General features: G+C 46.9%; 3 protein-coding genes across 6 annotated transcripts in view; 1 reads left to right on the forward strand and 2 right to left on the reverse strand.

Moving 5' to 3' along the window:
• The window catches only part of rab40b (RAB40B, member RAS oncogene family), a 12625-nt gene extending 9669 nt beyond the window's left edge, over positions 1 to 2956 (reverse strand). For 2 of the 4 annotated variants that reach the window (XM_030400946.1, XM_030400945.1), the window contains exon 1: positions 2342 to 2956. In XM_030400946.1, the coding sequence (XP_030256806.1) occupies positions 2342 to 2483 (142 nt within the window). In that variant the 5' untranslated portion in view covers positions 2484 to 2956. The remainder of the gene's footprint in view (positions 1 to 2341) is intronic. The other 2 variants (XM_030400944.1, XM_030400943.1) reach the window with 2 other exon arrangements.
• A 931-nt stretch (positions 2957 to 3887) lies between these two features.
• cox11 (cytochrome c oxidase assembly homolog 11 (yeast)) lies at positions 3888 to 7591 on the reverse strand. The gene is made up of 5 exons (XM_030400954.1): positions 7444 to 7591; positions 6090 to 6450; positions 5663 to 5818; positions 5378 to 5503; positions 3888 to 5297 (listed from the first exon to the last, which is right to left on the reverse strand). Exons 2-5 carry the CDS (start codon positions 6399 to 6401, stop codon positions 5109 to 5111), a joined length of 783 nt encoding a protein of 260 aa, XP_030256814.1. The 5' UTR covers positions 6402 to 6450; positions 7444 to 7591; the 3' UTR covers positions 3888 to 5108.
• Positions 7592 to 8568: 977 nt separating this feature from the next.
• The window catches only part of LOC115571487 (chromobox protein homolog 2-like), a 5276-nt gene continuing 1344 nt past the window's right edge, over positions 8569 to 12500 (forward strand). The window contains exons 1-5 of the mRNA XM_030400923.1: positions 8569 to 8752; positions 8846 to 8889; positions 10517 to 10582; positions 10734 to 10803; positions 10976 to 12500. The exon at positions 10976 to 12500 is cut by the window's right edge and continues 1344 nt beyond it. Of these exons, the coding sequence (XP_030256783.1) occupies positions 8687 to 8752; positions 8846 to 8889; positions 10517 to 10582; positions 10734 to 10803; positions 10976 to 12349 (1620 nt within the window). The 5' untranslated portion in view covers positions 8569 to 8686 and the 3' untranslated portion in view covers positions 12350 to 12500. The remainder of the gene's footprint in view (positions 8753 to 8845; positions 8890 to 10516; positions 10583 to 10733; positions 10804 to 10975) is intronic.

The following is a 12500-nucleotide window of genomic DNA, read 5'->3' on the forward strand; positions in this document are numbered from 1 at the left end:
GACATGTTAGCATTGGTCGTGGATTTTATCTGGATAAAACCAGGCTAGCAAGCTTGTTAGCTCAGCTGCTAATGCATTCAGATTATGTATGTAATAATCAACAAAATCCAGCTCACTACTCCCACAGAGGAAGCAGAATGATGCTAACTTCAGTTAGCCTCAAACACACACTTTCTTTCTGCATGAAGCAGCTGACGGTTCATTTAGGATAAACAGACGTCCTGACAGAAGAAGACGTCCTGTGAGTGAACGAAGTCGGCCTGAAGCTGCAGACCTCAAACATGGCCGCCGGGGCGCAATTACATCATCATCTGTAAGCTGAGTGTAAAGAGCCGAGAGCGCCGACTCGTCCTGGACGCCCTCCTGCAGAGAGAGAGTGAGTCATGAGCAGCTGCCTGCCTGCCAGGGTTTATTAATAACACACACACACACACACACACACACACACTCTCACACACACACTCACGACGGCAAAAAAAAAAAAATTAAAATAAACAGAAGATGATGATAAATTATTAAATTTTGGAGAATAACTCAGACTGAACTGTTTGGTAAGAAAAAAACTAAAGCTTGTGGTTTCTAACAAAGAAACTCTGTGAGAGCCTGAAGTGTTCTCGTTCCACTGATCTGTGGAATCTGAGAACAGACGTGTTCCGTGGAGGAACACAGAAGGAGCAGATCTGGAGGGACATCACAGCAAAACAACGACTCTGATAACTCATCAGCTAACGTTAGCATGCAGCCACTCTCTAGCTGATGTTACATCCCGTCTGTTTCACTTCCAGGTTTAAATAAATGTGTCAAAGATGTTTGTTGATATTCTAGAATTAATTTACACCTTTATTATTCTATGTAACATGTAACAGACCTTACTGTGAGGTGGGACCAGTGTTGACAGATCTTGCGAGAGAAAAAAGCAACTGGGCCTATGAAAACAAGCCCAAAACAAGCAACTTCTCTGGTCGTGGTAAAAAAATAAAATAAAAAAAAGATATCATTACGCTTTGCACACACTCATAAATATATAATGGACTGGATTTGTCAGGCACTTTTTCAAGTCACCCAAAGCGCCTGACAAGGTTCCAATATCACCCTGAATCCAAAAATGTATTGCATTGTATGATTGTGTTTGTTATTGTTTTTATACGTTATGATCCTTTTTTGTTTTAGTTCCAGGACTTCAAAACAATACGACATACAATACAATAGGAAGAGGATCGAGGAAGAACAGGCCCAAAACACCCGCGACTACCAATATTTATATGCGGCTTTACAGAAAAACAAGCCCAAAGTCGCTTTTAATAAGCGGACTTGGCAACTGTGGTTAGGACGTGGTTAAATGCTAATGTTAGCGGTTTATTGTACGTGTCTGTTGCTGCTTCACTTCCCAGGTGATCAGAAACGGAGAAAACAATGGAAACAACACTTCTGAGGCAGGAGAGGTGTGAATTAATAAAGTTTAAACACGCGTTTATTTAAACCTGCAGGTGAAACACACAGGATGTAACGCTAGCTGGAAAGTGTTTGAATGCTAACGTTAGCTAACGCGTTATCAGATATGTAGTTCTATTGTTGCTGATCAACTCAGACGACTCAGACATACACAAACCCGTTAGCTTCCATCAGACAGCAGCTAACGTTAGCATTCAACCACTTCAGCTAACGTCACATTTTCCCGGCATTCGAGCGTGACGTCAGAGGAAAATGGCCACCTTGTGAATATTGTGGCATCATCATCATCATCATCATCGATCAGCTGATTGTTTTCAGTTAATCAACGAATCATTTAATCGATAAAGTTACAAAAGTTCTGCTCATCAGTGACGTCAGAGAGAACAGCTGATCTGACCTAAATGATTTATTGATTATTTCAAAGTGTCAATAACTTCCCCAGACTCTACTCATCAACCTCGGCCCGTCCACCGGGTCACCGGGTGGTTCTGAGGAGCCGTCAGAGTTCTGATCCACAGATGTGATCAGCGTCCAGAGTTTTCTTTAGACTCTGGTTCTGGTGAAGTATCGAACACTTCTGTGTTTATCATCTACTGCTGTAGTTTGTTCAGACAGAACCAGTGGAGGAACCGAACCAGTGGAGGAACCGAACCAGTGGAGGAACAGAACCAGTGGAGGAACCGAACCAGTGGAGGAACAGAACCTGTCAGGTGAATGTAGTACCGGTGCTGCCTCTGAGAGCGGTTCTGACCTCTGGCTCGGTTTCATCCACTGGTGTTCTCAGCTGTCCGCCGCGCGTAAAAACAGGAAATCCACCTCCAGAATCACCTGACAGGTGCGTCTTAGACCAATAACGGACCTCCGGCCCGGTTCTGGCTCACCCACTCACCCGTGTTGTACCCGTACGGAGACTCGGATGCTCCGTCCTGCAGGCTCGCCAGAATCTCGCCCTTTCCGACGTCGCTGTCTCCCACCAGCAGGAACTTGAGCAGGAAGTCGTGCGCCCGGGCCGGGCTGGTTCTGTGGCTCATCCTCAGCTGCCGCGTCCCATCATGAGATGAGACTCGGCAGCTCAGAGCCAGAACCTCTTCCCCTCCTCCTCGGTCCAAGAAGAAATCAATCCGCGACGGTCCAGGTCCCTCCACGATCCACGACGGAAACTCTCAGTCTGTTTACACGGAACAGACCGGTTCGGTCACCGGTTCGGATTGTGTCCCGGGGAGCTACAAGTGCCCAGCGTGACCCGAAGACACCCGCCGGAGGAAGGACGGGTCAGTGCGCCCTCGGAACCATCAGCTCAGGACGCGCCGCGCTTTTTACGCACGAAGCTGAAATCCTCCAGAAGTCGGTTCAGTTCGGCTCGTGGACTCCGGACTGAGGCGGACCGACGGGTCTCTGGACTCCCTGCTCCGCCTCCTGCTCCGCGGATGGGGATGTAGCGCCTGCCTCGTTCTGATTGGTCCATCCTCTGAGTTGCTAGGGCAACCTCGAGCACGGACCCGACGCCGGAGACGTCCGTCAACACACGAGAGGAGGCGTGACGTCAAGCTGCGCACGAGCAGATGGACACAGTACTTCCTGTGTAAACCTCCAAAATAAAGGCCTGATAGCGAGTGTACGGTGCCGTTACGTCTGATTTTAAAAAAATAAAAGCCTTAAATAAGTTAATTAAACTCAGCATTAAAGGAGCAGTACGTAGTTTATAGAAAACATTTAAAGTCAGAATTTAAATATTAACAATATTAATGAGGTAATAATACAAACTGTGTCCATCAGCGAGTAAACCAGCTGCTCTCAGAGGACAGTAAGGTCCCACAACACTGTGTGACAGGTGGCAGGGTCCGCCACATGTAAACAGTTTAAAGTGTGTTGTCTTTTAAGGTCAGTTTGTTTATTCAGTCATGAAGACAAAGAGAGTTTGTTTCTTAAAAATCAGCCAATGAACATCTTCCCCTGCTCATTAACACTTCTTCACTAAAACTACAGACTGCTCCTTTAATGTGTTTCTACTTCCTGTCAAACATGAAGCCAGAGACGAGTTCTGAACCTGCACATTTCTACAGAAACACATGAAGAGGCTTCAGACGTTCTGAGCTGCTCCTCTGCTGCCACCTGGTGACCGATCCATCACTTCAATCAATATCTGATCAGTTAGAAAATGAAACAGAAGCTTTTCTGCTGCTCGCCATCAAAACAGCTGAATAATAACGTGTTGGTTTGTGCAGGACGAAGTGTTTCCTGTCGCCATCTTTAACTGGTGACGTGAGAAGACAAAGAGCAGCTGAAGGAAACACCATGAAATGAGATCAAACAAAATGAAGCACGTGAGCAACAACTTTAAATAAAGTTATTTAACATCGACAGATCATGAACAGCTCGTCTCTCCGGGTCGTGAACCGGATCTCTGGTCTGTAGTTGAATGACAACACTTCAGCTGCAGTCGACTCATCATTTATTGATTTTCTTCATCTGCTCTAATAACTGATATCAGACATGATTCACATAAAGTCTCTCAAACAGAAACAAACAGTCGTGAGCTGCAGCTCGACGTCACGACATCAACAGTTCAACAGCTCCTGAAGCGCTGACCCGTCCCGTGGACCCGTCCCGTGAACCCGTCCCGTGAACCCGTCCCGTGAACCCGTCCCTCGGACCAGAGGAGTGAAAACACTGATCCAGTGTTTCTTGTTTCTGTACAGCCTCAGCTGGTGGAGTCAAAATAATTAACAGATTCTAATATTCTAACAATTCAAGACTTTTTGGTTTGTTCTTGTTTTTCCAGGACTTTTAATGACCTGGAATGCTGCAATCAATAAATAAGGTTTTCCAGGATGATCAGTTTGAGACGTCCTGAGTCAGACGTGACAGAATCTGAGGTCAGAGAGGAACCGACCCACACACGGATGTTAATATCATTATTATCATCAGATAGTCTGTCTGACTCGTCACTCACTCATCATGTTTCACTGTATGTCATTAATATGTTAATAAGCTGCTGTGTAGTGAAACAACAATTTAAATCCATCAGGTCTCAAACATAAAGCTGCAGCGGTTCATCGATTTGTTGCCAAATATGAAACTAACTTGAAACTATTTGAATTATTTGGTCAGAACGATTTCAGTTTGATTCTCAGACTGAAGCTTCTTCAGGAGAAACTGCAGCTGCAAAGTCAACAGACGTCACGAAACGTCTCGTGTTGAATATCAAGTTATGACATCTGATTTGTGTTGAGTTAGTTTGGATTTATTCTCTTTATGTTTTAATGAATCAAATGTGTATAAATGTAAAAACCTTCAGGTGTCTGTTAGTTTTCTGCCAGATTCTAAAGAGACATTTTCAGACAGAAAGGTTTTGAGCTCACAGATCTCACCATCGAAACAGGAACGGACCGATGGATCGACTGCAGTCAATCATTTACACTTTTCTTTTGATTGATTGATTGATTTGATTGGCTTTAATTCTGTGACGCTGCACTGAACTCTGAACATGATGAGAAGCTGCTGTCTACATGGAGCTTCATGCTTCACTGAAAGAGGAGAGTGTTGGATCAGTGTTTCCCTCCGTGGACTGAGATGTGAGCCTGAAGCAGGTCCTGGTTCTGGTCCTGGTTCAGGTCCTGGTTCAGGTCCTGGATCAGGGTGTGTCCATGGACGGATCAGTTGTAGCTGTATCCTGGCACAGGTAGTTTCTGACCCTCCTTGGCCTCGAAGAAGGTGTAGGACAGAGTGATGGTGTCCACTCGGGCCATCCTGGGGTCCTCGTCGAACTCCGGGTCGATGTAGAAGAAGACGGGCATGTCGACCTCCTCGTGAGGGTTCAGACGCTGCTCCTCGAAGCAGAAACACTGCAGAGAGACGACACACATTCATCATCAAGGTGAACCGGAGGCGAAGAATGTGGCTTTCCTCAGAACCTGTGGACTACCTGGATCTTGTTGAAGTACTGTCCCGCATCGAAGGGAACCACGTTGTAGGTGGAGATGCCAGTGATGGCTTTATCTGTGGGGTTCCTCGCTCTGTAGAAAGCCAGCGCCGTCTCACCTGGAACCACCTGCACAACAACACATGATCATCTCTTAACCGGTTCCAGACCTGAATCAGGACCAGAACAGGGCTGCTGTCCTGTTCACTGACACAGAGAACAGACAGATGTGAGAGAGGAGCGTTAAATGTCTGCGACGAGGCTCGCTGACGAGGACGTCGGTCTTACAAAGATCTCCGTCTGCTGAGGTCTGAAGTTCCACTGCATGCTGGCGTGTCGATCTGCGTTGAAGGTGATCTTGATGACGCGTTCCTTCACCGGCTCCATCGTCTCCACCTGCTCTGCGTCGTGGCCGGCCACCGCCATGCCGCCGAGCCCCGACGCCTGACAGACAACACACACAAACAGCTGTCACGCCTGCTGGATTAAAGGAACAGTTCAACCACAAATGAAAGACTGTGATCACAGCAGACGAGCTGTGTGGAGACATCTGATGGTTCTCTGATTGTTTCTCTGTTTTAAATCAAGTCTCAGCTGCTTCAGTTGTTCAGCAGAATGCTGCAACTCTGTTTTACTGTGAAGCTCCAGAACTGTTCTGTGGACTACGACACTTCACCTTTTTGGGTGAATTAATCCTTTAAAAACATCTTCTCACCTGACAGTAGAGCCTGTAGAGCGGCACCGCGGCGTACGACAGGCCGATCATCCCCACCCCGGCGGCGGCGATGTATGTCAGCACCGTCTTGTTCTTGTTCTTCCAGTCCTCCTCTTGGCTCTTGGACTTCCTGTTGCGGCTCTTGATGCCTCGGCTCTGAGTGTGGGAACGCAGGGGAAGCCTCCGCTGCAGGAAGTGCTCAGTCTGAGAGCGCAGCGTCCTCGCAGCATCGCAGCGAAGCGTCCGGACACATCGTGTTAACTGCACGTGAGGGCAGCAGAGGGACTGACGCACCAGGAGAGGGAGCAGCATGGCTGCAGTCAGTCCACACCTGGAGCTGAGTCAGCAGAGGGAAACTCACCTGGATGGAGGCAAACAGCAGCAGTCAGCCTGAGACACTTCATCACAACACATAAACAATATGTACAAAGGCTGGTGGATGTGATTTAAAAGTTACAAGACAACTTTTGTCTATCACTAATAACTGATCCATCAACTAATCAGGAGGAACAGGTGGAAATGTTCAGACAACAGCAGCAAATTTTCACTGTTGTGAAACTGGAACCATCAAAAGTTTGTTTTGTCTTATCAGAACTGTTATGATTAATTATCTGTTGATCAACTAATTATCAACTCATTGACTCTTTTCAGCTGTACTTTCAAGACTTTCTACTATATGTTCCAAAGAATCTAACCATAACAGTATGTTCTCTACGAGGACCAAACCAAACTCCATTCAAAAAGGTCACACTTTAATGCCACCCTGCTTACTTGCATAATATAGCCGTTGTATAATATCTGTAATACTTTCCCCAGCTTGATAAAGTTACTCTTCATTTCGGCCTGTGACTCACTCCCTCACCATCAACTCTGTACGTGCAAATCGAGCTGGAACCATTAAAACCCTCTGAGAGAACCAGTCACACCGGCCAGTCGAGATTGGCTGGATTTACTTTTAAAAACGAACATTTTCATCGTGTTTAGTGTTCTTGGTGGATCATTTTTGAGCCGAATTCAGCACTGAACAATGAAGACTCGCGTGATGTCTCCTGTCACATGATTTAAGGTATATAAGTGGGCTAAAACACTATAAAACTCAAATTTAGGTACTTTTCTAGGAGAGTTTTGTGTGGTCTTTTAACCGTGAAATAAAGCATCGAACTGACATTAAAGTTCAACTTTAGCTTCACTGATGTTGATTTAACATGTTGTTGAATGTAGCACAGCCGGCTGACCTACAGTCTGAGCAGTCACCGGCTGTTAGCAGCAGCAGCTAACATGCTAACAGAACCGCTGACTCCGTTACAAACACACTTTAAATTCATTATTTAATTAATCTTTAATTTACTGATACCTTCGACGATGAGCTCTGTTGTCATTCACCGCTGGACAGACACACATTACCAAACATCCTCTGCGGAGACGTACATAACACTTGTGCAACACAGAACTGACTCCCCCTCAACCAGGAGCGCGAAGGTTCCGCTGCAGAGTAAACAGAACCTGTTCTCATAAACCAGCCGGTTGTTATAATAATGTTTCATTACTATTAATCCCGCACACTGTTGATACATACACATGCGGCCTGTAACCACATAATAACCACAGGTGTTAAATAAAGAAAATAAAATTATACTGCTGATATTACACCACTGAGCAGGACTGCAGTAAGTACGGAAGCCGATTTACACCAATTACAGAAAAAAAACAATAATGAAAGCTAAACTTGATGAATAACTTTATGTTGTCATAATTATGTGATAAAAGTCACGAGAGTTCATTATTTATTTATTTTATCTCAAAAGTTTGACTTTTATTTAATAATTCTAACTTTCTTTTAGAACTTCGACCTCGTTTTTATAAATGTTGTTTATTAATCTAATGTGTCTGACTTTTGTAATCTAATTTTGACTTCCCATGTTCATTCAAAGACTTTTTAATGTAATCATTCTTAATATTTTTTATATATATACATATAATTTTGACTTTCCATTTCTTAAACTTTGTCTTTTTATCTCATAATTATAACTTTTTCTTCTAGAATTTTGACTTTCACATTATAATTTCGGCTTTTTTTCTCCTCATATCTCATAATAATTATTTTTGTGGCTTTTTAATCTAATCATTACAACTTTTTTAATAATTTTGATTATGCACATTATAATTATTGTTTTCCTGATCTCATATTTTCTTATGTATTTGTTTTACTCAAGGCTAAGGTTTCATTTTCTTTGTTTTCTTTAACTGCTGCTAATGATCCTCCATAAGAAAGACTTAATATAAATGACCAAGTGGTTATTTGAATATTTATTTTTAAAGAGAAATTATGTTTTATTTCATTTTGTCTTGAATTCATTAATACGCCAGTGAAACAAACTGCGGCCACACTTGAGCACAACAGTATAATTATAACAAGGTGTGTAATTATCATATTTGATTATGTATTACCGTTTAAACAGCTGTATTGTGTGTATACATGTGTTATTGTGTAGTAATGTGTTTATGGGAGCTGATCAGTGTGTAACAGAGGCTCTACGGTGGCCGTGCGGGGTCAAAAGCGCGCTGGCTGCTCGTTGTGAGGGGCTGCCGCTGTAGTAATGGAGGGGGTCACGGTCGGCCAGGTATTTGATGCGGAATGCATCCTCAGCAAGCGGCCGAGGAAGGTAAGAAAACCCGACCAGCGGCTCCGCGGGGGCTCGGCTCCGGTCCGTACGGTTCTGTTCACGTCTCCCTGACATTGTGTGTCTCTTCCGCAGGGCAAGTTTGAGTATCTGGTGAAGTGGAGAGGGTGGTCGTCTAAGTAAGTAGCTAGCTAGCCTGCTGCGCTAGCCGCCGCGGCTAACGACACACACAGCGCCGATGAACGGCTGCAAACAATGCGAGCGTGAGCTGCGGGGGCGACTGTCCCGCAGGACGGCGTGAGCTCCGTGCGGGAGGGAACAGCAGCAGATCTGTGATCAGCACACGGACTGATGAACACACACAGGCTACACGGCTGCAGCAGCCATTACTGCTCTCACGTCTGCTGATCTCAGGCTTAACAGAAAGCAGCTGATGCTACAGAGCAGCTGCAGCTCCTCTGTTCACCCGCATCCACCTACACCTGTGTTCTGTACACACCAGTGTTCTCTATACACCAGTGTTCTCTACATCTGTGTTCTCTGTATCTGTGTTCTCTACACCTGTGCTGTCTACACACCTGTGCTCTCTACATCTGTGTTCTCTGTATCTGTGTTCTCTACATCTGTGTTCTCTACATCTGTGTTCTCTGTATCTGTGTTCTCTGTATCTGTGTTCTCTGTATCTGTGTTCTTTACATCTGTGTTCTCTGTATCTGTGTTCTCTACACCTGTGCTCTCTACACCTGTGTTCTGTACACACCTGTGTTCTCTACATCTGTGTTCTCTAAATCTGTGTTCTCTGTATCTGTGTTCTCTGTATCTGTGTTCTCTGTATCTGTGTTCTCTACACACCTGTGCTGTCTACACACCTGTGCTCTCTACATCTGTGTTCTCTGTATCTGTGTTCTGTACATCTGTGTTCTCTACACCTGTGTTCTGTACACACCAGTGTTCTCTGTATCTGTGTTCTCTACACCTGCGTTCTGTACACACCTGTGTTCTCTACACACCTGTGTTCTCTACACCTGTGTTCTCTACACCTGTGTTCTCTACACCTGTGTTCTCTACACCTGCGTTCTGTACACACCTGTGTTCTCTACACCTGTGTTCTCTACACCTGTGTTCTCTACACACCTGTGCTCTCTACACCTGCGTTCTGTACACACCTGTGTCACTGCCGTCAGGGTTTATCTGACACGATGTACACCCGAGCTGTTAAAATGATCAGTTTCATCATCAGCTGATTGATTAGTCTATCAAAAGACAATAAATGATAAAGAAACTCATGTTCAGACGTCTTGTAAAAAACTCTGAATATTCAGATTACAATCGTATAATCATTGTGTCATTATTAGAAGTGCACTGATTGATCGATTAGTTGTTTGTTTGAATTCGAGAAGACGACGGCTGAAAGTCGATATCTGAACTTCCTGTCTGACAGTAAACTGAAGATCTTTGTGTTGACGACCACACGAGACATTTTATCGACCAAACAACTCATCGATAGCTGCGGCACAGCAGTTTCTGATTGATTCCCTGCCGAGCGACTAATAACGTAACATTCAATTCATATTTATCTCAGATTGTCTCCTTATTGTGTTCAGATGTTTTCATCAAACAGCCAGTCAGAGTTCAGGACACCAAAACTAACCAAAAGAGAGAAAACTGGACTCATTAATCAGTGAAGTGAACCGTGACGATCCCGCTGCTCCGTGTCTGCTGAACTCTATACAAAGATAAATGATCTGTGTTGTGGTCTCTGGAAGTCTTCTGTCAGTCTGCTCAAACAGTTTCTGATGTTTTCAGGCACAACAGCTGGGAGCCGGAGGAGAACATCTTGGACCCGCGGCTGCTGGCAGCGTTTCACAAGAGGTGTGTGTGTCACACTGAGGCTGTCATCACCTGTTAGAAGTTGCTTGTAGGACGTTTTAAAGACAGAAACGACTGAGCAGCTTTTCTTTCTTTTGAAGCGCCTGCAGAGAACGAACTGATGTTTAATGTGACGACTGTGTTTGTTCCTCAGAGAGCAGGAGAGGGAGCTCCTGTTCCAGAAGAAAGGAAAGAGGCCGCGAGGACGACCGCGGAAGATTCAGGTAATCTTCTCTTCACTGAAAACTGAACATGTTGGGAACAGAAGTCTTGTTTTGTCCACAACAACAAAGATGTTCAGTTTCCCGTCACAGACGAGGACCGACACCAGAACATGCTCACATGTGACGAGCTGACGTCAGACTGATCGATGCATTTTGTTCTTCTTTGTTTTAGCCGCCTGCTCCTGCTGCTACTAAAGACAGCCGCTCCTCCTCCTCCTCCTCCTCCGGCCTCTCATCATCCCCCTCCTCCTCCTCCTCAGAGGATGAAGATCACTCAAAGAAAGCCAAGCCCGGGCCCCGGGTCCACCCCGTCCCCCAGAAGAGGCCTCAGATGGTGCTGGCAAAACCAGATCCTCCACGCAAGAAGAAGCGCGGGAGGAAGCCGCTCCACCCTGACCTGAGGGCTTTAAGACAGGTGAAGAGCAGACCTCCTCCACCTTCTCCTTCTCCTCCTCCTCCACCTCCACCTCCACCTCCTCGCCATCACCAGGTGCTCAGACAGCCCAGGGAGGAGCCTCGGCCCGGGGTGAAGAAACCTCTGCAGCCAGCCAGCTTCACCTACACCGGGCTGAGCCGGAGCTGCAGGGACGAAGCTGCCTCCGCCTCCCAGACCTCCACCAGCTCCTTCTCCCAGACAGCTGCCTCCAAGTCCGGATCGCTCAGCTGCATCTGGACCAGTCGCTCCATGTCTTCATCCTCCGGCTCCTCCTCCTACAACAAAACCGGTCCGTCCTCTCAGAGTAAGCACTCTGTGTCCGAGCTGAAGCGCTCCATCTCAGAGAGCGGCGGCAGCAGAGGAGACGGCTTCAAGGCGTCTCCTCTGAAACATGGCGGAGGTTCGGGGTCGTTGGGTCTGCAGGGCGGCTTCAGTGGAAGTCAGACTGTCCAGCGCTCCCCGCTGGGCCTGAGGAGACAGGAGGGCGTCGGAGGTCAGGCTGGGTTGGGTCAACACAAGCAGCAGAACCTCTCCAAACCATCGTCCTCACCGACGCCTCGAGAACGAGCCAATCAGGCTCTCAGCCTTCGAGCGCTCAACCTGCAGAGCGTCAGCAACACGAGCAGCGCTGGAGTGCTAGCGTCCAGGTCGAGCTTAAGGAGCGGCGGCAGCATGGTAGTTAAAGGAGCGATGGGAATCATGAAGGAGACCCGAACATCAGCAGGGGGGCAGCGCCCCGGCGGGGCAGCAGGAGGCGCCGCAGAGCAGGGGAGGTTCAGAGAGGACAGGAAGGAGATGTTGTCTGGCGGGAGGCACGAGGAGAGGAAACACGGGCTCAGCTCTCAGAGCCGGAGTCTGAACGAGCTCAGCACCGGCGACTCTGACGAGAGCAGCAGCAGCGAGTCAGAGCACGGCGCCGCTCTGTATCCAAACAACAGCAGGCCCAGCCTCGGCAACGACGCCACGGAGTCTGACACGGAAACGGACTGGCGGCCGGCCCGGAGCCTCCTGGAGCACGTGTTCGTCACCGACGTCACTGCCAACTTCATCACGGTGACGGTGAAGGAGTCGCCGACCAGCGTGGGGTTCTTCAACTCGCGGAATCACTGAAGGACGTCAGAGGCGACGCCTCGGTGCGCCGAGCCGAGCCGGACCAAACAACCCTTCCTGCAGCAGCTCTCAGGGTTCCTACGCCGCTCTGGATGATATCTACAGAGACGTCAGTCATTCTCAGATCTTTATACACGTCGAAATGCACAAC

Source organism: Sparus aurata, chromosome 20, assembly GCF_900880675.1.
Source record: "Sparus aurata chromosome 20, fSpaAur1.1, whole genome shotgun sequence".
NCBI classification, from domain to species: domain Eukaryota; kingdom Metazoa; phylum Chordata; class Actinopteri; order Spariformes; family Sparidae; genus Sparus; species Sparus aurata.

What these genes read in the sequence shown, in the direction of transcription:
- cox11 (XM_030400954.1), bottom strand. Translation starts at nt 6,401, where the DNA reads ATGCTGCTCCCTCTCCTGGTGCGTCAGTCCCTCTGCTGCCCTCACGTG. An exon ending in TCTACAGGCTCTACTGTCAG is followed by an intron (nt 5,819 to 6,089) that starts GTGAGAAGATGT and finishes GTTGTCTGTCAG; the next exon opens with GCGTCGGGGCTCGGCGGCAT. An exon ending in AGTACTTCAACAAGATCCAG is followed by an intron (nt 5,298 to 5,377) that starts GTAGTCCACAGG and finishes GTCTCTCTGCAG; the next exon opens with TGTTTCTGCTTCGAGGAGCA.